This window comes from Acartia tonsa, chromosome 5 (assembly GCF_053477335.1).
Source record: "Acartia tonsa isolate MP-2025a chromosome 5, ASM5347733v1, whole genome shotgun sequence".
Classification (NCBI taxonomy): Eukaryota; Metazoa; Arthropoda; class Copepoda; order Calanoida; family Acartiidae; genus Acartia; species Acartia tonsa.
In genome coordinates, this window is record NC_137264.1 from 8692149 (window position 1) to 8719264 (window position 27116).

Sequence of the window (27116 nt, forward strand, 5' to 3'; positions counted from 1 at the left end):
GGGGGGGTTGAGAGAAAAGGGGGGGGGGGGGGCGAAAGTGACACTTTTTGAAACCAAAACTAAAAGTCAAAGGAACTCAACCAAAAAAATAGTTACAGGTCTGACATTTTGCATGGCAGTTGCTTTATAGGGGTACAATATGGAACTGTGAAGAAATGGCGTCGCAACCGCCGAAAACCGCCGAGAAAAGGCAAACAAAATTTTGGCGGGAAACGGTGGTTTTCGGCGGTTGCGCCGCTGTTTCTTCACAGTTCCATATTTTACCCCTATAAAGCAACTGCCATGCAAAATCTCAGACCTGTAACTCTTTTTTTAGTTGAGTTCCTTTGTTGACTTTTAGTTTTGGTTTCAAAAAGTGTCACTTTCGCCCCCCCCCCCCCCCCCCCTTTGGTTGTAAATAATTCGAACCTATGTTAACTAGATAAGTCTTACTAGGGGCGTATATTTTCCATACCCCCCCCCCCCCCGTAATTTCCTGCAATAATTGCGCTATGTTTATCAGTATTTTTGTACATACATATACTTGAATAGGGCAATTACATACAGATTAATTAAAGCTATCTGTAGTATGTATTTACTATTATCAAATGCTGTGATATTCTGGTTTATTAGTATTGAATCATTAGAAATTTCTCTAAAAAAATACCGAATTTGCTTTATGAGGATTAGTATAATAAAAATAACCGTTTTTTAAATACTATTTTCCGTAGTAATATTTATATTATAAAATGAATCTTTTTTTATATTTTTCCATTATGATTTTATTTCATAAATAGGTAGAATAATATTGTAAATTAATTGTGATATTTTCTTTGCATAAAATGATACCTAATCAAGTTTTTTTGCAACTTTCAGACAAAATGAACCCAGACGAGAAATCGTCAATGAAGGAGTTGGAGGGATGGATTACCCAGCTTATGGAGTGCAAACAGCTCTCGGAAAATCAGGTATATACAACTAATATGAGATAGATAGATAGAAAATTTGACAAATATAGATAGATTGGTAGATTAAAAGATGGATAGAAAGACATAGAGATAGATTACTCAGGTTTAAGGAGTGCAAACATGTAAATAGATGAATAGATTGAAAAATTGACAAATACACAGATGGATTGGTATATGAAAAGATGGTCTGACAGACATTCAGATAGATTACTAATACACAGTCTATGGTGTATTAACAGCTCTCTGACAATCATGTAGATAGATGAATAGATTGAAAAATTGGCAAATATTCATAGTGGGATTGGTAGATGAAAAGATGGACTGACAGACATAGAGATAGATTACTCAGGTTTAAGGAGTGCAAACATGTAAATAGATGAATAGATTGAAAAATTGACAAATATACATAGATGGATTTGTAGATAAAAAGATGGACTGTCAGACATTCAGATAGATTACTAATACTCAGTCTATGGTGTATAAACAGCTCTCAGAAGATCATGTAGATAGATGGATAGATAGAAAAATGAAAAATACAGAAGGATTGGTAGATAAAAAGATGGACTGAGAGATATTCAGATAGATTACTCAGTCTATGGTGTATAAACAGCTCTCTGGCAATCATGTAGATAGATGGATAATTAGAAAAATTGACAAATACAGAAGGATTGGTAGATAAAAAGATGGAATGCGAGACATTCAGATAGATTACTAATACTCAGTCTATGGTGTATTAACAGCTCTGACAAGATCATGTAGATAGATGGATAGATAGAAAAAGAATGACAAATATAGATAGATTTGTAGATTAAAAGATGGATAGAAAGACATGAAGATAGATAGACTTAAAGACAGACTCTTATTATTTATTATAGGAGTGTATATTCTACATGGAATACCCTAATAGGAAAAGTGTGTGGGGGGGGGGGGTTTCTACTCGATTAATTTCCCATTTTTTTGCAGCTAGGAAAAAGGGGGGGGGGGGGGCGGATGTGCCACTTTTTGAAACCAAAAGTAAAACACGCATGATCTCAGCCCATAAAAGAGTTACAGCTATAAAATTTGGCACAGCAATTACTTTTGTTGAGAACAATATGGAACTGTGAAGAAACGGCGGCAGAACCGCCGCTCCCGCCGAAAACCGCCGTTTTCCCGCCGAAATTTTTTTTATTTTCTCGCCATAACAGACAATTTTAAATCATCTGAGATAAACTTTTTTTTTCATAAAAAAATTCCCTTATATTTTCACGTGACACTTGTAATATTTCAAACATGTCAATATTTAAAAGTGTAAAATCTTTTAAGTGTCAAGTGAAAATATAAGGGAAATTTTTATGGAAAAAAAAGTTTATCTCAGATGATTGAAAATTGTCTATTATGGCGAGAAAAGGCAAAAAAAATTTCGGCGGGAAAACGGCGGTTTTCGGCGGGAGCGGCAGTTCCGCCGCCGTTTCTTCACAGTTCCATATTGGTCTCCACAAAAGCAACTGCTGTGCCAAATTTTAGAGCTGTAACTCTTTTATGGGCTGAGATCATGCGCGTTTTACTTTTGGTTTCAAAAAGTGGCACATCCGCCCCCCCCCCCCCCCCCTTTTTGTGCAGATGTACCCCTCTGTATTAGGGGATTTTTTTTCCCCCGGCTTTTTTTAAATTCAACTAGTGCAGTTGCAATTATTATGCCTTTTGGTGAAAAAACACTTGTGTAAAAATTTTAATCATTTTGGACAAGTATTATGCCCAGTAATTTCACTTTGAAATTTTGACGCCCTCCTTATGGGGGTCAAAAAATCATTGCATCAGAACTATGGCTTCATGGCGCTTCCTGAATAGGTCTTGAAGAGTAGAATAAGGAATTTTTGAAATTTTCAAAATATCTCGTTCCTTGCCTGAGAAAAGTTCAAAAATTCCTGATTCTACCACTCAAGACCTATTATATTACTGGGTATAAAACTTGTCCAGAATGGTTAAAAGGGGGGGGGGGGGGGCGAAAGTGACACTTTTTGAAACCAAAACTAAAAGTCAACAAAGGAACTCAACTAAAAAAAGAGTTACAGGTCTGAGATTTTGCATTGCAGTTGCATTATAGGGGTAAAATATGGAACTGTGAAGAAACGGCGGCGCAACCGCCGTTTCCCGCCGAAATTTGTTTTGCCTTTTCTCGGCGGTTTTCGGCGGTTGCAACGCCGTTTCTTCACAGTTCCATATTGTACCCCTATAAAGCAACTGCCATGCAAAATGTCAGACCTGTAACTCTTTTTTTAGTTGAGTTCCTTTGACTTTTAGTTTTGGTTTCAAAAAGTGTCACTTTCGCCCCCCCCCCCCCCCCTCTTAACACAAGTGTTTTTTCACCAAAAGACATAATAATTGGAACTGCAATGAATTTCAAAAAAGCCGGGGGAAAAAATCCCCTGCTCTGTATTATTGATAAATAGAAAAATTTCTAGAAAGATTAACTTTTATAATAGGTATAATTTTAAAAACATGAAAATTTATGAAACTACTTTTCCTAGGTGAAAGTATTGTGTGAGAAGGCGAAGGAAATCTTGTCGAAGGAGAGCAATGTTCAGGTCAGTGTTCAATATCTGTATTATTTGCTTAGCTACATTATAGTGTGGATTCATAATTGTATGTTGGTCATAAGCCATGAAAAGGGGGTGTTTTACTCGTAAAGTTATGTGTTCTTGTGCCTAAAAAGAGGGTTAGAACGCAAAAATTGTGAATGACAGTTGCTTTAAACCATCTTATAAAGATTGTTAAAATCTTACAGAAAATTTCAAAGCTTTAATTGTAAGGGATATTTTTACAGTGAAGGGGATAGAATAAATATTCTCCTATTTTATGATTTCCAGGAAACTAAAGTGCTAAGACAATGCCGATAAATTGATGTTCATCCCTAATAATGAAACATAAAGTTACACCATGTGTAGATTACAGTTAGTGGTTGAAACGTTTGGATACATAATAAACCAAATCAAAATTCAATGAAACGTCCCCAAAGTTCTTAAAACGACGAATAAGAAAACGTCATTGCAAAACTTTGGGGACTACTGCAATAAACAGCCCAATGTCCCCTCCTTCAATATTGATCTCACTTATTTTTTTTATTTTTCTACAACATTAATTCTCGGTAGGGATAAGTTACAGTTTATACATGTTGTCATATAAAAAACAACCTTATCATTTAGGCGGTCAAATGCCCGGTGACCGTGTGCGGTGACGTTCACGGCCAGTTCCACGACCTGATGGAGCTGTTCAAGATCGGCGGCAAGTCACCCGACACCAACTACTTGTTCATGGGCGACTATGTCGATCGTGGGTAAGTTCTTGTTTCCATTTTTCGGGCACTACTTGTGTTATCTGTGGTTTCCGCTTGTTAAGATGAAATTTTAGTTTTTTGTTGCTGTGCTTTTTACCGATAAGGAAGTTACATTCTGACCTTGTTTTTGGTTAGAAAGAGTACAACACATTTTGGTACAATAATGCAGCTATTTTCAATTCTCCTACTTAAGTCTATTATAAACAGTTAAATTTCTTATGGGGAATCTTTGCTTATTAAAATTGATCTAAGATTGTCTGTCGAAAGGGAAATAGAATTTCATTGTACATCCCTATATACAATTAAAAACTTAGTTTGCAAGGAATTCTTTTGTAAGTTTGACTGGTTATTGTGTCAAATTGGTCATCTGGAGTATGATATTTTTATAAACAAACAGGGGTGTATAATATTCTGCATAGGATAATCTGCTAAAGGGAAGAACAAACAAGAAAAATATGTGGGAGGGGGAAAAAATAAAGATTACTGAAAAAATTTTCCATTTTCCCCTCAACTTGGGGGGAGAAAAAATGAAATATTTTGCAGCAGGGGAAAAAATAAATCTTGTGCAGAATATAAATACACCCCTGAAACTATATTCATGAAGTTCAATTTAAATATCATATTTTTTAGTTACTACTCTGTGGAGACTGTAACCCTGTTGGTTACCCTGAAGGTCCGTTATGCCAACCGGATCACCATCCTTCGCGGCAACCACGAGTCAAGGCAGATCACTCAGGTACAAAAATGCAGCTTATACCAATAATTCGGGAAAAAAATCACGAAACCTATTCGTGGATTTCAGCTTTCGTTGGGGGGCAACATATATAGTAAAATTGACGACCTTTCGATTTGCCCCCCAAATATTAGTTGCAATAGTTTTTAACTATTTTGATGGTATGCCTCAAAGTGCCTGGTCGACCATAAAACCCTCCCCCACCCCCATTTCATTTTGAAATATATTTTGTTTGTTCCTTTATGTTTTTTAGGTTAGGTTTGTTAGCTCGAAAGGCACTTACCCCAATTTTTCCCACTCATTAATGCGAATCTTTTTTAAATATAAGCGTTCGTATGCATATTAGAATCGTCCTATCGATTTAAACTTGTATGTGTTCACATTTTTAAGGCTAACTAATCATCTTTAAACGTAATCTTTTGTAGTTTTCTTTATTAGAGAACCCAGTCAATTTATCGAACACATTTTATAAATATAATAATAACCTATGTTTTATATGTATATAAAACCTATATTTTGTTATTATTAGGTGTATGGTTTTTACGACGAGTGTCTGAGAAAGTATGGCAACGCCAATGTTTGGAAATATTTTACAGATTTATTCGACTATCTTCCTTTGACAGCCTTGGTCGATAGCCAGGTAAAATTTTTTGGTTGTGTTGTGGGTGAAGCATTTTTTTCTAGGGGTAATATCTTTTGGGAGGGTGATGGTATCTTCCCCCCTAAATAGTTATTAATCTTCCCAGAACCCATGAGAAACTACATGGTAAAGGAGAACGATATCGGTTCAGCGGTTAGCAAGATCTTTCGGTAAATACAGACAGATACACACTTCCCCGAAACATCCTGTTACTTTTTTTAAAGGATTACATTCTCAATGATGTACAAAATTACCCGGGCCATTATGTAGACCAAAATTAAAAGCAAAAAAGTCCATTTTTTATAAAACTAATAAATACGCTAAAATACTGTTTTAACTGTTCGTCAAATATTTTAAAAATTTCATTTATGTCCATAATATTTATCTTGACATTGATATGTCTATTTAGATCTTCTGTCTGCACGGAGGCTTGAGTCCCAGCATTGACAGTCTTGATCACATTCGTGCCCTTGACAGGTAAGCTTCATCTGCATTCCAGTTGAATTCTCTTAACAAGAACAAAAGTGTTTTTATTAAGCGATTTATAAGATGGATGTCAAAAATTGTAGCGAAGAATTTTTTGTGTGTTTTAAGGTTTGACAAGAAAAATTCTTTTTAGTTTATGATTAAAACATTAATTTAGTTGTCGACTTCCTTAACTAATAAATATGGCTAATGGCTTCTATTAGCTTATTGTAGTTTTAAGGTGTGTATACTGTATATACTGCAAGGGATCCCTTGTTAAAGAGGGGGGGGGGGGGGTAGAATATTGAAAACATTATTTCCCCTCCTTTGGGGTAAAAATCCAGAAAAATATGTGGAAGGGGTAACAAAAGTGAATAAAATAAAGAGTACTAAAAACATTTTCCATTTTAACCCCTTCATAGGAAAAAAACTAAGAGGGGAGAAAAATAAAATATTATGCAGCCGGGAAAAAAATGAATCTTGTACAGAATATACACCCCTGAGTACTAAAAATGCAGCGCTTTCTATCTATTTTAATTTGATCTATCTATCTAGATTGCAAGAGGTACCCCACGAGGGTCCCATGTGCGACCTGCTCTGGTCTGATCCAGATGACAGGAATGTTCCTCAAAATTTACGCTCATTAGAAGAATGTCATACATATATTTGTATAGAATAGCTGCAATCTAGTATTACCAGGAATATAAAGGGATAAGACAACTGCCTATTTTATGTACATTCCTAATGATGATACCCAAAATTACCCCTTCAATGACAATAAAGTCCCCAAGGTTGTTAAGCCATTATTACAAAACTTTGGGGACTAGTTGTGTAATAAACAGCCCAATGTCCCTCCCTGGCTGAGTTTTAGTCCAAAATTGTCTACTTGTATTTTGCCTATTACTATGTCATACAGATACTACTTATGTATGGTCAAAATGGTGTATAATAAGATTGCTATTCTCAAAAGTGTAATCTGGGAGGAAGAGGACATTTGAGTCTAAATTTCACTGGTACCTAAAGTTTTAAAACCTTGATGTCGTATTCGTTGGCTTAAAGCCTTTGGTTACTTCATATTATTGAATTTTGTAGGTTTGATCTAGACTAGAAGTGCAAAAGCTTTTTACCTAATAAATATAATCTTTAGAAAGGATAATTTTCTCATGTAAATCAATTTATCGTGCATTGTCTTATCCCTTAAAATCCCTAAAGTAAAATTCTCATTTTAAGAGCTTTACGAATGCACAGTTTTTACATGCTTTTTCAAAGCACGAATTTTTATATTGCTCGTTTTTTTGCGCGTAAACTCTGGAACATGATGTTAATAACAGAGGAGGCTGGGGCATTTCTCCCCGTGGTGCCGGCTACACATTTGGACAGGATATTTCAGACTCTTTCAACCATTCTAATGGTCTGACTCTGGTTTCCAGGTTAGTCACAATTACAGTTAGCAGATCATAGCTTTATTCAACACTAGCAGCGGATACGCCCCTTAAGGCCTTTTTTTTTAGGGTTGATTTTTCTTGGGAGGGTAGTTCTACCCTCCCCTAAAATAAGGGGGGGGGGGAAGTTTTGACACATTTGCGTAAACAGGGAGTATAGGCTTTATCTTTGGACTGAGAGGATAGGTTATTAGGGATAAAATCATTCTTATATGATGAATTTTCCCAAGTTTTAAGATTTTTTGGATAGGCCTCCAGGTTCCGGAGCTCCAGGCCTCCAGGTCCTCTCTGTACAGGTAAAAATTAAAAAAATAATTTTTTTTTTGAAGAGTTAGAAGTCAACCTATGAAACAAAATATGCATATTTTTGAATGTTATTCACATATTTGAAGAAAAAAACGCATATTTTGTTTCATAAGTTGACTTCATATAAGAATGATTTTATCCCTAATAACCTATACTCTCAGTCCAAAGATAAAGCCTATACTCCCTGTTTACGCAAATGTGTCAAAACTTCCCCCCCCCCCCCTTATTAACTTTCCAAGGACCTATGAGAAGCAACCCTGCAAAGGAGAACCATATCGGTTGAGTGGTTAACCGACAGACAATCCTGATACTTTAGTATAAGATTAAGGGTACCTACTTCGCGCCAAAATATATTTCTTTCACATTAAGTGTTTTTAAAACGATTCTTTTACTTTGTATGCCTGTATTAAATTAATATCTATCTATCTATCTAGAGCTCATCAGCTGGTAATGGAAGGATATAACTGGTCACATGATAAGAATGTTGTAACAATATTTTCTGCCCCCAACTACTGTTACAGATGTGGAAACCAGGTGATGTTCTTTGTATGTTGATAGATTTATATGTCAAAGTATTTTAATAACAGCAAGTGTCCTATATAGTAAATAACCCTCACAATAATATTATTAAAGAAAGCTTATATATCAATGGACTACAAAGTATTACTATTGGTCCAAATAAGAGATTGAGCCTCCGGACTTTCTATTTTTATTATCTATCTATTTTTAGGCGGCTATAATGGAGCTGGACGACACATTGAAATACTCCTTCCTTCAGTTTGACCCGGCGCCCCGCAGGGGTGAGCCCCATGTCACCAGACAGACGCCAGACTACTTCCTCTAATCCATGCTACCACACCCCTTTTATTTGGCCCCCTCCCCACTCCATAAAACTGTTCATACTTTGGTTTAACCAGTGCCACATTTTTATTCCTCATTTTCCCTGCCAATTTTAGAGGATAATTTTGTAATTATTATGTAGAGCATAATATTTAAAAAAAATCAATAAAATTGCATGAGTAAAAATCCAGCAAATTGTTCCTTCATTGTTCCAAACCTTTAACCTTTGGCGACCAGCAAACCATACCTTGACCTCTTATGAGTATCCTTTGACCTCTGACCTAAGATAATGTCCCTCACCAAGATGTAAATCTACTCTGGTATATCATCCCACTTCATCCAGCCATAAGGATAATAAACCCACCATTACAGTTACATCAGTTTTTAATTTTAACCCTTTTTTATATTCATAGTAACAAGTAGGGTTGGGCTGGATACTTTTTTGGCCAGACACCGGATATCTGGCTGATTTATAATGCCGGATATCCCCTTCCGGCCGGAAATCATTGTTCGATATCTGGCAAATTACCGGTTATCCGGCATTAAAAATCAGTCGGATATCTGGTATCCGGAATGTTTCAATATCCGGTATCCGGCCTTATATTGAAAATGGCCGGATATCCGGCCCAACCCTAGTAACAAGATTGTTCATCTACTTTTAAATAATTTTTCTGTTGTACAAAATAATAATTTTTATAGCTACATACAATAAAAAATTCGTGTTTTATTATTAGAATTTATACCTAATAAGCGCAAAATAGAAAAACAATCCTTGATAAAATTGTAACCAGTGAAAAACTATTTGGCCAAATCAATAAAAATATGAAATTATTACAATAATTCCGTTCTCCCAACGTTTTCCTTTCCAAGATTTTTAATCATCGTTTATAATTATTACGTGTTTACTAAAACTTTTCTTTTTATATTTGAAATTATTACTTATTAATACTTGGATATGTGTTGATTATTAATTTTTAGAAAAGTCTTCTTTTTAATGCTTAACAAATAACTTAGGGTGAGTTAAGCTTATATGTTTTTTTTTGTATATTATGAAATTCTTTTAGTAGATTTTATTTATCTTTTTTTCTTAATATTTAATCTTCTGATACAAATTTTTAAGCATATTTTTACTGTTCTAATTTAACCCTTTAGGGATAGTAAAATCTTTTTGTAGAATAAAAAAAACTTAATAGAAATTATTACGTGTCATTTTCTAGTAATCAAAAAAATACTTAAAAATAATAAATGTGAAATTACTAACTCCCAAAGACCTATTATTTCATTAGAATTTTTATTTAAAAAATTCTTAAGCAACCTTTTGATAATAAAAATGATACAACAAACTTAGCCTCTTAAAGTTCTAATGAAATAATAAGATTTTAAAAAAAATATTTAAGTAAATCATATCAGATAATCACTGCTATTCTTTTTATTTGATTTTCTTTTAATTTTTTTCATTACCTACCATAAAAATAACTTTACATATTAATAAAAAAAACTACAAAGCAATGCTTACAAAACCTTTATGAAAAACTGAAATATAAATGTTCGAACAATTATAATAAAAGTATTATTTGATGGTGTGAGTGTAATTATACAACATCAATTAGGGTGTCTCAAATTTTTTTATCACAAAAAAATATAGAACACCCTAACACAAATATGTGTTCTTATGCAACATTTTGATACACCCTATAAATTGTCATATATAATATCTTGCAAGTTTAAATTTGAGACACCCTAATGTCGTACTTACTACTTTGCCTACTTATACTCTAGGGTGTGTAGAAATAGTATCTGTGTACATGTTGAACAATGTTATTGTGTACTGTACACCTGTTTACAGATATATATATTGGCACCTACTGCTGATTTGTGCAAGTGGGAAGGCAAGTACCAACTGCTGCTCAACAATGTCTGGAGGTGTGTACGGAGGTGATGAGGTCGGAGCCCTGGTGTTTGATCCTGGACACTACTCTCTCAGGTATTATCACAGGGATTTTCAGGGGTGTATATTCCGCATTTGAATCCCCGGCTATATTTTGCAGCTTAGAAAGAAAAAAAAATCTCGAGCAGAATATACACCCCTGTTTTTTTGTATAGATACTTTGTTTAGACTCACGTAATTACAAATTCGTTAACACATAAAGGTAACAGGATGTGAAGATTGTTGCTTACCGCTGAAACATTATTTATGGTTTCTTATATATAGGTAGGTCTAGAATAGGTTTACATCTACATAGTGAAAAGTACATTAACCTTCCCAAGAGAAATTGCTACTTACCACAATTAAATGAAAGCAATTTATTTTATTGCTTATTCTAATACAAATATAGTCCCAGAATAAAAGTGACTAGACCTAGCCCATAATTGTATCCCCTATCCCATAACTTGAGGATAAAACTTAACTGACCGTCTCTAGATATCCATTATTTAAGCCATTATATTGTTGATGTTAATAAACAATATAACTTGCTATATTTTCCCCAGACTTATGTTTAACAAGACGGGAAAACTTTGTTTACACAAAATATTTTCCAGGGTTGGTTATGCTGGCGAAGATTTCCCCAAGTCTGAAATTCCTGCCTGGGTTGGAACCAGTCCTGATAATACTGAATCAGCTGATCCTAATGCCATGGACACAGGTATGTATAGATAGATAGAAGATGCCTGGGTTGGAACCAGTCCTGATAATACTGAATCAGCTGATCCTAATGCCATGGACACAGGTATATATAGATAGATAGAAGATGCCTGGGTTGGAACTAGTCCTGATAATACTGAATCAGCTGATCCTAATGCCATGGACACAGGTATGTATAGATAGATAGAAGATGCCTGGGTTGGAACTAGTCCTGATAATACTGAATCAGCTGATCCTAATGCCATGGACACAGGTATATATAGATAGATAGAAGATGCCTGGGTTGGAACTAGTCCTGATAATACTTAATCAGCTGATCCTAATGCCATGGACACAGGTATGTATAGATAGATAGAAGATGCCTGGGTTGGAACTAGTCCTGATAATACTGAATCAGCTGATCCTAATGCCATGGACACAGGTATATATAGATAGATAGAAGATGCCTGGGTTGGAACTAGTCCTGATAATACTGAATCAGCTGATCCTAATGCCATGGACACAGGTATATATAGATAGATAGAAGATGCCTGGGTTGGAACTAGTCCTGCTGATAATACTGAATCAGCTGATCCTAATGCCATGGACACAGGTATATATAGATAGATAGAATATGCTTGGGTTGGAACTAGTCCTGATAATACTGAATCAGCTGATCCTAATGCCATGGACACAGGTATATATAGATAGATAGAAGATGCCTGGGTTGGAACTAGTCCTGATAATACTGAATCAGCTGATCCTAATGCCATGGACACAGGTATATATAGATAGATAGAAGATGCCTGGGTTGGAACTAGTCCTGATAATACTTAATCAGCTGATCCTAATGCCATGGACACAGGTATGTATAGATAGATAGAAGATGCCTGGGTTGGAACTAGTCCTGATAATACTGAATCAGCTGATCCTAATGCCATGGACACAGGTATATATAGATAGATAGAAGATGCCTGGGTTGGAACTAGTCCTGATAATACTGAATCAGCTGATCCTAATGCCATGGACACAGGTATATATAGATAGATAGAAGATGCCTGGGTTGGAACTAGTCCTGCTGATAATACTGAATCAGCTGATCCTAATGCCATGGACACAGGTATATATAGATAGATAGAATATGCTTGGGTTGGAACTAGTCCTGATAATACTGAATCAGCTGATCCTAATGCCATGGACACAGGTATATATAGATAGATAGAAGATGCCTGGGTTGGAACTAGTCCTGATAATACTGAATCAGCTGATCCTAATGCCATGGACACAGGTATATATAGATAGATAGAAGATGCCTGGGTTGGAACTAGTCCTGATAATACTGAATCAGCTGATCCTAATGCCATGGACACAGGTATATATAGATAGATAGAATATGCTTGGGTTGGAACTAGTCCTGATAATACTGAATCAGCTGATCCTAATGCCATGGACACAGGTATATATAGATAGATAGAAGATGCCTGGGTTGGAACTAGTCCTGCTGATAATACTGAATCAGCTGATCCTAATGCCATAGACACAGGTATGTATAGATAGATGCCTGGGTTGGAACTAGTCCTGCTGATAATACTGAATCAGCTGATCCTGATGTCATTGACACAGGTATAGATAGATAAATGCCTGGGTTGGAACTAGTCCTATAGATCCTAATGCCATAAAGACTAGAAAGACAGAAAGATGAAATTGTTGAGATACAAAAAATGAAAACTTAAGAGGTTCCCTAAAGTTTAGTAAAATTGTTGATAGATTTTGTGTCAGTAAAGCAATGTGTTGTGTAATTTCCATTTGAAAGCTAACTCAGACATACATACCCTAGTATTTGATTAAACTACTAAAAACTACTCAATTCTAGGAGCTGATGCTAAACTGAAGAAGAAATATCATATTGATACTGTATCACTGAACTTTCCAAAGAAAGATATGGAGGTCGAAACGTATATGAAGGATGGCATGATCGATAATTGGGACGTATTTGAAAAGGTAACAATGAAAGAACTCCTTTTGACCATAAGTAACACTGTTTAGGAACAATAAGACCACATTATTGGCCAGAAAGTTGATATACTTAGTTATGAAATAAGGGAATAGTAGCTTTCGCAAAATTCTGTTAAGTTGTGAGTAAGATTCCAGTCAAATACGCTTATTAGGTCAAGCTGTTTGTTCATATGTTTTTAATTATATTATGCGTTTGGTCAACATTAAGAACAGTTAGACTTAATGAGCGCTTTTGACTGGAAGCTTGCTCACAATTTTACGGAATATTGCGAAAGCTACTATTCCCCTTTTTCTTATGGAATAGTATGCAATGCATTTACAATTAAATCCTATTCTATAATTTTGCTCGTATTATGGGATTGAATCATATCATGTGACTTAATACAAACAAAATTTTCGTCTGCAAGAAATTCCTTTTATACTAGCAACTTGTAAAATGTTTTTTTTTGTAGGTGCTGGACTATTCGTACAAGAAGCTAATCCAATCTGAATCAGAATTGCACCCAGTTCTCTTCTCTGAATGCCCATGGAACAAAAAGGACAAGCGTGAAAAGATCACTGAAATAATGTTTGAAAAGTACAACGTCCCCGCCTTTTTCCTGGTGAAAAACGCCGTTTTGGCGGCATTTGCCAACGGAAAGTCTACGGCGTTGGTGGTTGATTCCGGTGCTACTCACACTTCGGCGATTCCTGTGCATGATGGATATGTTTTACAGGTATAATAAATAGCGAAACTCTTCTACATTTATGGTCCGCCCTTTCATCTATCTGTAACGGTTAGCTCTGATCGTTACTTTAGACATCTTAGCAATGTCTTATCGATTCAGACTTTGCATAATGATTCCTGTAACAGTTATGTGCAAGGTAAAAAAAGCGTAACAACTCTAGAATTTAAGTTTAAGTCTTTTTGTTCTTTTGAAGCAATTTTTTAACAATTTCTCACTTTGATTAGTTGTCTTATTGACATAATTTTTCAAATGAGGATTCCTCAAACGATTAGATTTCCCGGCGTTATCCTCTTAGAAATTTTTTTTCATCTTTTTTCAATTTTGTACAAAGCGGGAAATAACTATTCTTATTTTCAGCATGCTATTGTAAAAGCCCCCCTTGGAGCCGACTTCCTCACCACTCAATGCCAAAACTTTCTACAAGACCAAAAGGTAAAAAAGATATACTAGTATAAGGAATCATATGGGATAAGACAATAGAAGATAAATTACTATATATCCCAAATGATTGTAAATAAAGCCTTCCTTCTGTAGATTTAAATTGCTGGTTGAAAAGTTAGAAATCTGTTCTTTCAGAACAAACCAATAAAATTAAGAAAAAGTGCCATAAGTTTTTGAGGCAATGAAATAGATAACGAGGTTAAAAACTTTGGGGTTCAGGGTAATCTCTCACTTTCCCTATTGATCGCCTTCATTTAGGTTGCGAGAGTCGAAACCATCACCATACTGACAACAAAACTTAATAAAAACTTGTATTTTTAGATTGATATTATTCCTCCCTACATGATCGCTGGTAAGAAAGAGACTGGGGAGGGTGAACCCGCCAAGTGGGATAAGAAACCCAACCTACCTGAGGTAAATACAATAATTCGCAGGGACAAGGCAATGGACATAAAATATTTGTATATACCCATTGGATATTTGTATATACCCATTGGTGATAAACAAAATTAACCCTTCCGTAGATTAATATTAGTTTAGAAGTTTTGATACTAATATTTTTTATCCAAACAATAGAAATTCTTTCTGAGAGTTTTTTGTGCAACGAATAAGATAACGCAGCTTTAAAAACTTTGGGTACCTTTTTACCCACTTCTCCTTACCAAAACAAAGTTTCATCGTTTTATTCCAAGAAATGAAGCCTTTAAACTTTCAAATCTACTTAAAAAAAATTCTGTTTCGGATTACTCTAATGATAAACAAAATAACTCCTTTTATTTATTAGAATTATTTGTATAAAAGTTTGTGAACCAACCAATCACTATTTGTGCTGTAGGTAACCAAATCTTGGCACGAATACCAATGCAGAGAGGTGGTCAGAGATTTCCAACATTCAGTATTACAGGTATATATCAGGGATCTAAAGGGATAAGACAATGGCCTATAAATTATTGTACATTCTCAATGATGATACTCAAAATTGCCCCTTTCATGGATTACAAAAAGTGGATGCAACGTTTGGACACTCATCTTAATGAACAAACCAATTAAAATTTATTTTAAGTACCAGGGTGTCGAAGCCGTATAATTTTGATCAGGGTTTCGGATCCGGATCCGCAAGGATCCTTGGACTCAAAAAATGCGGAAAAAATGGAAAAATCTACCTAAATATATATAAAATCTCAGACATTCTCTTGATGAGAGCCAATCTTTAAGGTTTAGGTTCAGACTTGAAAATTAAAAGTATTTTTGACTTCGAATTAAAGAATAAATTTTTTAAAAATAAATTTGGTGATTTTATTTTTATTGTCAAGGATCCGGATCCGCACTGACCAAATTTTGAGGATCCGGATCTGCATACAATCAATGCGGATCCGAAACCCTGATTTTGATGCGGCTCCGGCTCCTACCTTAAAATTAATATATAAATTTTTTTCATTATTGAATTTGATAAAATAAAATAAATAATATAAAATATTTTGCTTTTATTTGATTAAAGCTATATAAAAGTAGAAGGATGTGTGTCTATTTGTTAAGTAACAATAGTTTTCCAGTTTATTATATGGAAATAGACCGTTGCCAAATTATAATATTACTTTAAAAAATCATTTTTAGCTAATCCGGAGCCGGAGCCGTTTTTAACGAAAAATACGGCTCCAGATCCGGCTCCGGATCCACCAAAAATGTTGCTGCTCCCGGCTCCGGAACACTGTTAATTACACTAAGTTGTTAGGCCAACTAAGTAGAAAATATTACCTATCGCTTATAAATTTTTCACACTTCTAGTTTAAACCAACCGATCAAGTTCTAATAAAAAGTACCCAATGCTTTTAGGCTAACGTATAAGGGAACGTATATTATAAGGGGCCAGTATATTTTACATTCCAATGTCCCCTGCCTAACCCTGATTTGAGAATGCATGGCCGGTGTTCTATTTTAACCCATTCAAATGATCGCTTCTTTGTAGGTGCATGACACGCAATATAACGAGGAGGCAGTGAGTTCTATTCCCCACGTGGCTTACGAGTTTGCCAACGGGTATAACGATGAGTTCGGAGTGGAGAGGTTCAAAATTCCAGAGGCTTTGTTTGATCCTTCAGGTAAACAAATCGATTGTAATGCTCGTAGATTCAGGGATCTAAAGGGATAAGACAATGGATGATAAATTGGAGTACAACACCCTCCGTGATGATCTGTAGATTACAATTAGTAGTTGAAACGTTTGGACACTCAACTTAATGAACCAACCAATCAAAAGTCCCCAAAGCTGTAAAGTCAACGAATAAGAAAACGTTATTATGAAACTTGTGGGACTAGTGTAATAAACAGCTCATTGTTTCCTTCCTTCCTGATTTACCTACTAAGCTTTAGCAAAAATAGATATCTCTATGTTAGATATAAACTTTTATGGTTTCTTCAAAAGTTAAAATGCATATTTATTACATCTGAGGTGGATTCTTAAAAAAAATTTGCCCCACTAATCGCTTAGTGGGGCAAAATTATTTTCGTGAAAAATCCTCCGAAATAACATAAAAAAAACTACAAATTTTTTTAAAAATCTTACCTATGTTAATAACCCTTCTATGATTTTGTTTTATTTTTGTAGATTTTTAATGTGATTTTGGTGGATTTTTCACGAAAACAATTTTTCCCCACTAAGCGATTAATGGGGCCAATTTTTTTAAGAATCCACCTCTTTACTGTCAATATTTTCTTTAAATTAATTTTCTCCTAAAAAATAATTTGATTTTGTAATGAAGAAATAAGAGTACAAGTTACTTACATAAAAAGTTTCTCTAAAAATATTGATTTGTCCGTCGGATGATTTTTGAAGTAAATAACGTCGAATCAACCTCTTAACCGTAGAAATTCTGGAATGATATGAGAGGATTGAAAAATTTGATGTTAAGAATAAGAATCCAATGATAATTATACCGTTTAATTGTAATTGTTATTCTTTATATATAATAATATATAAAGAAGTAAGTTTTTTGTCTGTAGCTTAAGAAATCGATACCTACTGAACCAATTGAGTTCTCCTTTTCAGGGTAGCTTCACACTCGTAGGTTCCGTGATAGTTTTAGACTTTTTTTTATTTAAGTCTTAGGATGGTTCTAGCACATTTTTCTGTCCTCACAGAGATCCTAGATGTTAGAGGCGCAGCCACTAGTTCATGTATATACCAAGGCTGAAAATTTGCAGTATATTTAAAAAGTACACTCTAAGTACAAAAAGGAGGGTATTGGCGTTTCTCTAAAGCTACGAAATGGTTAAAGATTTTTTCATCTTTTCTATTTCAATGTAATTTGATTTTACATTTACTAAAGGTTTGCTATCTTTCTGCCCTATTCGTAGGCGATTGTAAAAATATTTAGACTTTACTACCGCCGATATTAGAAACATACGCGGACTGTATTGTCAATAGCTTAAGTCTGAATGGGGTTTAGGGTTTTCCAATGCCTTACAGGTTCTGTAGTTTTATAGGCAATACGTATATTTAATTAACTTTCTTAAATATAAATTTTCTAAAATTTCACGGTTGTTTCTTTCAATGAACATAAAAATATATAATTTTAAAGAGAGCAAATTTGTATACCATTCGACAGACGACTAGAAGTAGTTCCACAAAACAGTGAAATCAATTCATAGCAAATAAAGAGTTGATAAAGTAATAAAGTTTTTGATTTACTACAGTTACGATTCAAATTGAAACAAGGATGACAACATCCATAAAAGCGAAGCTCTGAAACGCTGGGACAAATAAACATTAACGCGTGTGCAGTGTTAGAACTGAAATAGCAGAATATAAATATATCCCTAAATAAAAATTGTAAGTAAAGTTGTTTCAAAACTACTTATATATAATATACTGTTTAAGGACATACTTATAATTTTAGGACCTGATGCTTCGCATTGTCCCTTGTCGTAATAGGAATCGTTTGAAATCGTTAGGACAATTCTAACTTGATTATATCAACGAAAAGAGCTAACTGTTACTAAATGTAAAGGTGCCTTCATCGTTTCTGTACTTTTTAATTACATTTAAACAAAGATGGACAGTCGAATGTTTGTTGTTCACTACCTTCGCTATTTATAAGTTGGTAATTTTGTATTCACACTTAAATCTCTGTACTTAGTTTCAATAAAATATAAATCTATAAATAATATAAAAAGAGCAATACATCATAGGGTGGAATTTTCCATTATTATAGTATTAAAGAAAAATTACTTACTTAAAAAAAAATGATGTAGGTATCTTTTTTAATTTAAATATATGAAATATGGTTAATTTTATGTAGGTTGACTATGATAAGATGTGACTTATCGAAATATATTCCTACTATTCAATTGAGCTGTGCGTTTTCCCTTAATTAGTCTCTTTTCAACAACGTTGCCGTGTATTATTCCAAAGAAAAATTACTCTTTGTGAATGATTTGGAAGATTTAATATAAACATTATATAAACAAATGTACTCTTTTGCTTGTGTAAAGTACTAATAGTTGTATCGATATTTTGATGTACATCCCCAATAGTGATCAACAAAGTATTTGTTGAAAAGTTTGGACACTGAACCAACCAATTAAGGTTTAATAAGAGTACCCAAACGATTTAGGCTTAAGTATAAGAGAACATGTTTGGTACCAGTATAATTTACATTTTAATTTCCTAATACTCCAGGGGTGTATGCTGTATATTATGCAAAATTGATCCTGCTAAAGGGAGGGGGGGGCAAAATAAGAAAAAATATCTGGATGGGGGGAAAATGTAAAAAATTAAGAGAACTGAAATTTTTTTTTTCATTTTCCCCCCATTGCATTGGTGAAAAAACTAAAAAAAAATATGTGGGAGAGGGGATAAAATCAATAAATTTAGAGTTCTTAAATATTTTTCCATTTACCTCCTCTTACAAACTAAGGAGGTAAAAAATATAAAAATTTGTAGCAGGGGAAAAAATTAATTTGTGCAGAATGTACAATACACCCCTGTATTACTTTAGGTTTTTGATGCTTTCTCTCAACGTCCCTAGCGAGCACAGAACCGTCTACCCCCTTGTTTCAACCAATTGAAAATTGGGGGTTTAATTTATTCATGTGCCTTACCCCTGCGGGATTACCCTGTCCCCAATATATTACCTAACTAACCGTTAAATTAAACCCATAACACTCCTATTATTCTGTGCTCGTCTGTCTAGGCACTCTGAGGAAAATCGTAGATTAAGTCAAACTGTTCCTAATTTTGACCTAATTTATATAATATGCGATGGCATAATTAAGAATAAGAACAGTTTGACTTATAAGCGAAAAAGACTACCTACAGCTAACACAACTCTACGGCAAATACGCGAAAAAAATGACCCTCTTTCTAAATTGTGTAAATCTTTGCAGGTTTGCGGGTACCTGGTGGAAACACGATGATGGGCGCAGCCCATATTGTCACAACAAGTGTGGGCATGTGCGATGTTGATCTCAGGTTAGCTATATTTATTATTGTAATAGCGTTGCTAGCAGGGATCTAAAGGGAATAGACAATAGCCGATAATTCATCCCCAATAATGATACACAAAATTCCCTCTACTTTAGTTTACTATTAGGGTTGGGCCGGATACTGAAAACGGCCGGATATCCGGCCCAACCCTAATTACTAATATTGATTGAAACGTTTAGACACTTAACTTAATGAATCATCCATTTAAAAAGTCTCCAAAGTTGTTTAGCCACGAATAAGAAAACCTTATCCAAAACAGGAGAGAAGCTTTGGACTTTTGTAAGAATCCTATTTCGACCCGAAAATTTGGCTGATTCCCAACCCTAGAACGTCTTCATAGAATTTGGGTACTAGTAACATTTTCATCATAATAGATAATCCCTCAAAAATTTTGTCTTTAGAATTTAGAACATTTTAATATTTTGACAAGAATTAAGACAAACTTTATTATTATTATTTATTTTAGACCTGCCCTGTATGGCAACGTTGTGGTGACAGGTGGCAACACGCTGACCCAAGGATACAACGACAGATTAAACAGGGATCTGTCAATTAAGACCCCCAGCACCATGAGGTTCAAGCTCACCTCGGCCAATGGTCCTCAAGAAAGAAGGTAAAATCTTAGGGGATAAGACAAAAGACGATAAATTTATTTAAATCTTCAAAATTTTCCCTTCTATACATTAATATTGATGGTTGAAAAGTTGATACTGCTAGTTTAAACCAACTAATCAAGATTTTATGGAAATTTTTGAGCTAAAATTAATGTCTCCTACCTAAAATACCAGAATAATCTCCCCTATTATCCTTACATTAGATGGGCCAAGCGGTAGCTTCACATTTTTTAACCATATATATTTTCTTTTGGTTCTAGTTCTTTTAAAGAATCTTTGCTGGTGTTAATAAGGACAATGAAGACCAAGTGTTTTCAGCATAATTAGAAACATTCTAGACTGCTAAAAAATTCATAATCCTATAGCTTCAGTAAACAGCTTAATTTCAATTTTTTTAAACCAGTTAATAGGAAACCATATGTATATAATGTGAATTTATATCTTTCTAGAATGTTCCTAGAAGTACTATATACTTGATTTTACGAAATTTCGTCATATCGTGCCTCCCCTTTTATAGCTGTCTGAAAAATTTAAAATCTACATGCCTCTGGTATATAACCCAATTTTACACATTTTAACTTTTAATTTAAAACTTTGTCTAAATGAAATAAATGATATTGCATGTTAGTAAATATTTCAAATAAGTACAAACTAAATTTTAAAATAAAAAATGTAGTGGAAATTTTTCTTAAAATATCTGCTTTTTTATTTTATTAGAGTTGTAAAGATACAACAATTTTTGGAAAAAAATATCAATGATGTTTAGATCTTGCTATTCTAGTTCTCCATAGTTCAGGGATAATTTTAGGCTATTCAAGTTTAAAGCAAAAGTCTTGGAGTTTTTTTGCACACTTTCCTATCCAATACACAGCTCTTTGAGGCTAGGAGCGCAACCAGTAGCCTAGTTATAAGGGTTCCAGGACAAATAAGCTACCCGCAGGGGTTAGGTATTTAAGAACCAATAAGATGGTTTAAAATAGGTTAGGTAGGGTTAAGTGTCCCTTTCGATGTTTGTCACTCCTGCGTTTGTCTTAGGACCGTAATAAAATGAGCCTCCCCCCTCCCCTAGTAAAAAGGCGCAGCTGTTAGTTAATCAAAATAGTTTTATGAGTTTTAAATGTGGTAATCTAAAGTTGTTTCTAAACTAAATGAATTTTAGAATTATTCCAATTTTAAGGTTCCATAAGCAATTTTATTACGATCAAAAGATTGTGTTAATTAGACTTAAAATACGCATTTATTAGCAAAATTATTTTTAGAAGAATGGATATAAAATACATGGATATTGTGAGAGATTTGCGCATACCCCAATAAATTGTTTCTCCCAGCTGGCTAATATAACAATAGCCACTATCACCCTTCCCTTATTGACTCTAGCCCAGCCCACACCCTAATGACCATGAACGTTTTGACCTATATGTGACTATATTAGCAATCTAAATTGACGATAAAACAATATTCATATATCATGGGTGTATATTCTACATGGGATCCACGGCTCAGGGGGGGGGGGGGGGAATAAAAAATAAGTGGTTGGATGGAAAAAATATGTAAAAATTAAGAAAACTGAAAACATTTTTTCCATTTTCCCCCCCTCCTTGGTGAAAAAAAACTAAAAAAATGTGTGGTAGGAGGGATAAAATAAATAAAATATAGAGTTCTTTAAATATTTTTCCATTTTTCCCCCTACTTGGTGAGAAAAAAATAGGGGGGGGGGGGGGGAAATAAAAAAATTTGTAGCCGGGGAAAAAAAATAAATCTTGTGCAGAATATACACCCCTGTCATATATTCTATCTATAATACAAAGTAGCTTGATGTCTGTCCGTCCGTCCGTCTGAAGCTTAAGATCTCGGTAACCACTGAACCGATCGGATTTTACTCTTCAGGGTATATACCTATTGGTCCTGTGGTGGTATTAAGCTATTTTCTTGGGGGATGGGACACCCCCAACCCCTCCAAAAAATGAAATTTCCCCCCCTCAAAAAAAATTGGGGGGAAGAGTAGGTTTTAAAAACTACCTCACGGGGTAAAGCCCCTAGAGGCTAGGGGCGAAGCCGCTAGTATCCTTTATAAGGGCATTGTTTCAAATTTGTAGGATGTGTTTGAAACCAAAATATAGCTTTCATGCATAAATTAATGGAAAAGACATTAAATGATATGAAATAAATTCATAAACCTCCCATAACTCAAATTAAAATTTTGCCTTTTGTAGCCTACAGGTATTGAAGTTAATGATTATCAATTTAAATTGTATGTATGTTCCTACTGCTGATATGTCAGTTGTACGACAATAATAGTTAAAGTGGATGGAATGTCTTAGCCCAAGTGCAGACTCAACTTTCAGACAAATGTCGTGCAATCAAAGAATTTGTTGTATATAGGATTTTACTTAAACGACGGGTCTTTGTACAGAAAAGGAAAGATTGTCTTTCTTAATTTGACGTTACAGTTTCATGGACATCAGATTCGTCCGAGTGATTATTTAATTGACGAGAAACGGATATCTGTTATAACCTTATATATTGTGTGCAGGTATGGATCCTGGATCGGAGGCTCCATCCTGGCCTCTCTGGGCAGCTTCCAGCAGATGTGGATCTCTAAGCAGGAGTACGAGGAGTCGGGCAAACAACAGGTGGACCGCAAGTGCCCGTAAATAAAATGCTCACCTTGTCACTCATGCAATGTTGGGAATGAATAGGTGGGGCATTTGATTGATAATCAAAACAATGAAATTGTCACCTTAAGGGGAAGATTATGTTTTATGAGAAATGATATACTTATAGAAGATCTTATTAGGGATCTAAAGGGATAAGACATACGACTTTTGATTGATATACGCGGCCAAATATGATTCATAAAAGGGGGAAGTGGGTTGTGCTAAAATTCCGTAAAGGTGTGAGTAGTAGAACGATTATATTCACTAAATATGTGTATTCCTTACCTATTGAATAGAACCATTTACAATAATTTTATATTTAGTGAATTTCTACTACTGTACTAAGCCTTAAAACTCACACCTTTACGGAAATTTAGCAAAACCTACCTCCCCCTTGTTCTTCACATAGACCAAAATTATTGGTCGAGATGTTTGTACAACCATTCAAGATATTTAAATCTTTTTTTTGTCGTTTTGATTTCATTCCAAATGCCTTTCTATTCCTTCTATGAAAAGTAGAAATTACTGCTTTTAATTTGAAGATAATAATTAAGCATTTTTAAGATTAACAGCCAAAGATTTTCATCACTTCAATAGGTACTTTTTTTAAAAGCGAATCATTTCTTAATTTATTTTATTTAATTTGCTAATTTTATATCTTCAAAAAATTGGACTAGAGTTACCTGTTTGTATTTTTATACCATTATATTGTTTTGTACTATTTCTATGTTCTTGCTTAACTTATTATTGCAATCTCATTTTATGTTATAAAATAACATAAAACTTTATTGATGAGCATGATTTCTCCATATTAATAGGATTTTCATATGTATTTTGAGTAAAATATTTGTTGGTGTAAAATGGGGAGGAGTAGGTTGTGCTAAAATTCCGTAAAGGTGTGAGTTTTAATGCTTAAAAACAGTAGTAGAACGATAATATTCACTAAACATGTGTAGTGTATTCCTTATAAATAAGAATAATTTTTTCTTTAAAGTTAACATAAATTTTATTGTTTTACTACTGTTTTAAGCCTTAAAACTCACACCTTTACGGAATGTTAGCACATTTACCTCCCCCTTTGTTAATTTTTAGGGATACGGTTTTGGTTATAACCAAGGGGAAGTGGGTAAAAATGGGGGGAGATAATCCGTACAATATTTGATGTACCTAATTTTATTTTTTTACATAATCACTTTTAGAATCTAAGTATTTTAATGACTTTTACTCTTAATATTAGAACATTTTTTAGAACCGCATTTCTTATTGTAAAAATATTATAATATTGTATCATTTTGTATATTCTGTGCTATGTATAATGTAAGTAAACATAAATAAATATTTAAAACTGCTTTCTGTGTTCGATGTTGTCCTTTTAACAGTAATAAAATTTTTATATTATTTCAGAAATATAAAATGAAGTTAACATAGGTACTTAGCTACTAAAAGTTCTAGTTTTAAAAAGGTAGCTTTTAATGTTTGCCTATTGGTATTATAAACAGGGTTGTCAAATCGGGCGGGCGGTTTTTGGCCGCCCTTTATCGGTCCTTTTGTTAAGTATTTATTTGATGCAATATCATCAAATGTTTTGTTGATTTCAAAGGACAAAATAAAGTAACATGACAGTAAAGCATCAAATGCTGTAAATTGCAAAAGTACATTAATTAAACTGTTTACAATATTACAAGTTACCAACCCTTTTCTAAATGTACATTTTTAATCAAAATTATATACTTTTGTGTCAAGGCTTTTAAACAACAGTTTGAACTCATCAAAAAATTTGATGGTATTGCTCCTAAAAATGCCTTATTAAAGTCTTTTTTATATAAAACCATGGTGAAACCTAACTTTTTAGTCGACAAACCAAATATTAAACATAAACTTAGTATATTCAATAAAAAATACTATGGATCAATGCTGGAAGGTGCTTAGAATCACTTGCTCTTGTTCGTGGATAGTCCTCTTTTATGGAAATATGTAGAAAATGAGCATTTTTGATCCCTGATCATTTCAGCCGTCAATCCTGAATAGGAATCGAGAAAACCACGAAAACCTTAAAATCTAGGAATCGGTCTAGTACTTCCGATAATGAACAAATCGAAATAAAACTTGGTGAAAATATGTAGAATATAAAATCAATTTATTTATCCCTGAAAATTTCAGCCCTCTATCTGAAAAAGGATTTGAGAAAATCACGAAAGCTTGAATATCTAGGAATCGATCTAGCACCCCAAATAATAGACAGATGGATAAAACAAAGTAAAGATTAGATGGGCGTATGTCTTAGGAATCTTCACTAAAAATTTCAGCTGTCTATCTTGAATAGGAGCCGAGAAAATCACGTTTCCACCAGAGCGTTACGGACGGAGACAAAGTGAAATATAGAGTAGCTTTGCTACTAAAAAATTATGTTCAGGGAAAAAGGAGAGCGGTATTTATCAGGGATATAAAGGAATAAGACAATGGCCGATAAATTGATGTACATTCAATTCCAAAATTATGATGCACAAAATTAACCATTATGTAGATTAGAATTAGAGGTAGAAATGCTTAGACATTCAGTTTAATGAACCAACCTATCATATTCAATAAAAGTCCCCAAAGTTGTTAGGCCAACGATTAAGAAAACATTATTATAAAGCTTTGAGGACTAGATTAATATACAGCACAATGTTACCCTTCTCCCTGGGCATTTATGCTTATTTTTCATAAAGTTATAAGGTTGGGCTTATCAGTGCTAAACAGACACTTTTTGTAACCGAGTTTTATACTTCATTTAGGCAATATAAAGCGCACAAATGGCTCAACCGCCTGACAAAGTAGCCTCTACGAATATTATATTTCAACAGGTATTTTAAATAATTTTGCAACATTTTCTGTCATTGTATTGAAGTAGCCTTTTCCTGAATAGGGATGAGAAATTACTCAGGGATCTAAAGGGATAAGACAGTTTTTTAACAGCGGATTCTGATTCTTAATTGTTAGGCTAAAACTAGCGTCGTGAGTTTTTTCTTTCAACCCCCCCCCCCTCTTTGAAGGCAAAGATCACCATCCCCTATCTCTCCCCACCTAAACCACCAAGTGGAGAGATCAGAAAATATGAAAAAACGCAGCTTTAGATTCTTCCCAGTACCCGGTAAAATTTAATCCCTTCATTTATTTTTCAAGAAAGCAATTTAAATTATTACTAGAATCCGGAATCCGTCAAAAAAAAAATAAGAATTCGGAATCCGAAGAGATTCCATTTTATTTTTGGTCGGATTCTTGTAAGAATCCGAATCCGGTCCAAAAATTAGACGGATTGCCAACCCTAGCTAAGACAATGAACATTTATAATTTAAAGAAAAATTACCTCTTTTTTAAGCCCCTGGCAACAAACTAGAAAATGTCAAATGTCGCCTTCCTTCCTGTCGTTTTTAATGTACAACACAATGAAGATTTAATAAAAGTCCTTAAAATCAACAAACGAGATATTTTGATCATAAAACTATGGAGATTTAAAGTGCAATGTCTGCAATGATATGAGCTCTGCGTCCTGATATTAGAACCGTTTTAGTATGTTTTACTTTCATTGTCTTATCCCGGAATATCTAAAGGGATTAATTCCCTCAAGTAAATGAAAACTAAGAAAGGCATAGGTAGGTATAAAATTCTTTGAGATGTTTTTGGTATGATAGGTAGCTGTTTAAAAATGATATTACCTAGGTAGTAATATGCAAAATATAATAGTTGATTTAACAAATACTTTAAATAAATACCTAGATAAAGCTTGAAAGTTTGGGTTGGCAATAAAGATTATTGAAATAATAATTAACTTTTACTAGACTAAATTATAAGTTAAACTTTAAAATGTTTTATTTGTGATT

General features: G+C 34.0%; 3 protein-coding genes across 17 annotated transcripts in view; all 3 read left to right on the forward strand.

The window, feature by feature from the left end:
- Positions 1-391: 391 nt before the first annotated feature.
- LOC145318687 (serine/threonine-protein phosphatase 2A catalytic subunit beta isoform) lies at positions 392-10020 on the forward strand. The gene is made up of 11 exons (XM_080160133.1): positions 392-947; positions 3458-3514; positions 4133-4263; positions 4894-4999; positions 5526-5636; positions 6046-6113; positions 6657-6715; positions 7429-7531; positions 8284-8383; positions 8580-9108; positions 9907-10020. Exons 1-10 carry the CDS (start codon positions 822-824, stop codon positions 8691-8693), a joined length of 975 nt encoding a protein of 324 aa, XP_080016259.1. The 5' UTR covers positions 392-821; the 3' UTR covers positions 8694-9108; positions 9907-10020.
- Bap55 (Brahma associated protein 55kD) lies at positions 9108-24601 on the forward strand. 10 transcript variants are annotated; one of them, XR_013879453.1, is made up of 14 exons: positions 9108-9704; positions 10087-10673; positions 11231-11334; positions 13186-13313; positions 13781-14044; positions 14414-14488; positions 14819-14911; positions 15333-15401; positions 16464-16596; positions 19883-19967; positions 20449-20595; positions 23130-23295; positions 23770-23795; positions 23921-24601. XR_013879453.1 is itself a non-coding variant. In XM_080160130.1 (13 exons), the coding sequence occupies exons 2-12, from the start codon at positions 10495-10497 to the stop codon at positions 23248-23250; spliced, it is 1398 nt and encodes a 465-aa protein (XP_080016256.1). In that variant the 5' UTR covers positions 9108-9704; positions 10087-10494; the 3' UTR covers positions 23251-23295; positions 23770-24601. The 10 variants fall into 10 exon arrangements, 2 of the variants coding, with proteins under 2 accessions (XP_080016256.1, XP_080016258.1); XR_013879454.1 differs by having other exon boundaries at positions 23773-23795; XR_013879452.1 differs by lacking the exons at positions 23770-23795; positions 23921-24601 and adding an exon at positions 23631-23711 and having other exon boundaries at positions 9108-9905; positions 10196-10673; positions 23130-23490.
- Positions 24602-24654: 53 nt separating this feature from the next.
- The window catches only part of LOC145318684 (ribosomal protein S6 kinase-like 1), a 91403-nt gene continuing 88941 nt past the window's right edge, over positions 24655-27116 (forward strand). For all 6 annotated transcript variants that reach the window (XM_080160124.1, XM_080160126.1, XM_080160125.1 and 3 more), the window contains exons 1-2: positions 24655-24715; positions 26031-26099. In XM_080160124.1, coding sequence (XP_080016250.1) covers positions 26049-26099 — 51 coding nt within the window. In that variant the 5' untranslated portion in view covers positions 24655-24715; positions 26031-26048. The remainder of the gene's footprint in view (positions 24716-26030; positions 26100-27116) is intronic.

Excerpts from the sequence above, each read along its gene's own strand:
- Bap55 (XM_080160130.1), top strand. The coding sequence starts at position 10,495 with ATGTTGAACAATGTTATTGTGTACTGTACACCTGTTTACAGATATATA. Across the intron at positions 10,674-11,230 it reads CCTGGACACTACTCTCTCAG|GGTTGGTTATGCTGGCGAAG; the intron begins GTATTATCACAG and ends AATATTTTCCAG. Across the intron at positions 19,968-20,448 it reads ATGTGCGATGTTGATCTCAG|ACCTGCCCTGTATGGCAACG; the intron begins GTTAGCTATATT and ends TATTTATTTTAG.
- LOC145318687 (XM_080160133.1), top strand. The coding sequence starts at position 822 with ATGATACCTAATCAAGTTTTTTTGCAACTTTCAGACAAAATGAACCCA. Across the intron at positions 3,515-4,132 it reads CGAAGGAGAGCAATGTTCAG|GCGGTCAAATGCCCGGTGAC; the intron begins GTCAGTGTTCAA and ends CTTATCATTTAG. Across the intron at positions 6,716-7,428 it reads GCTCTGGTCTGATCCAGATG|ACAGAGGAGGCTGGGGCATT; the intron begins ACAGGAATGTTC and ends ATGATGTTAATA.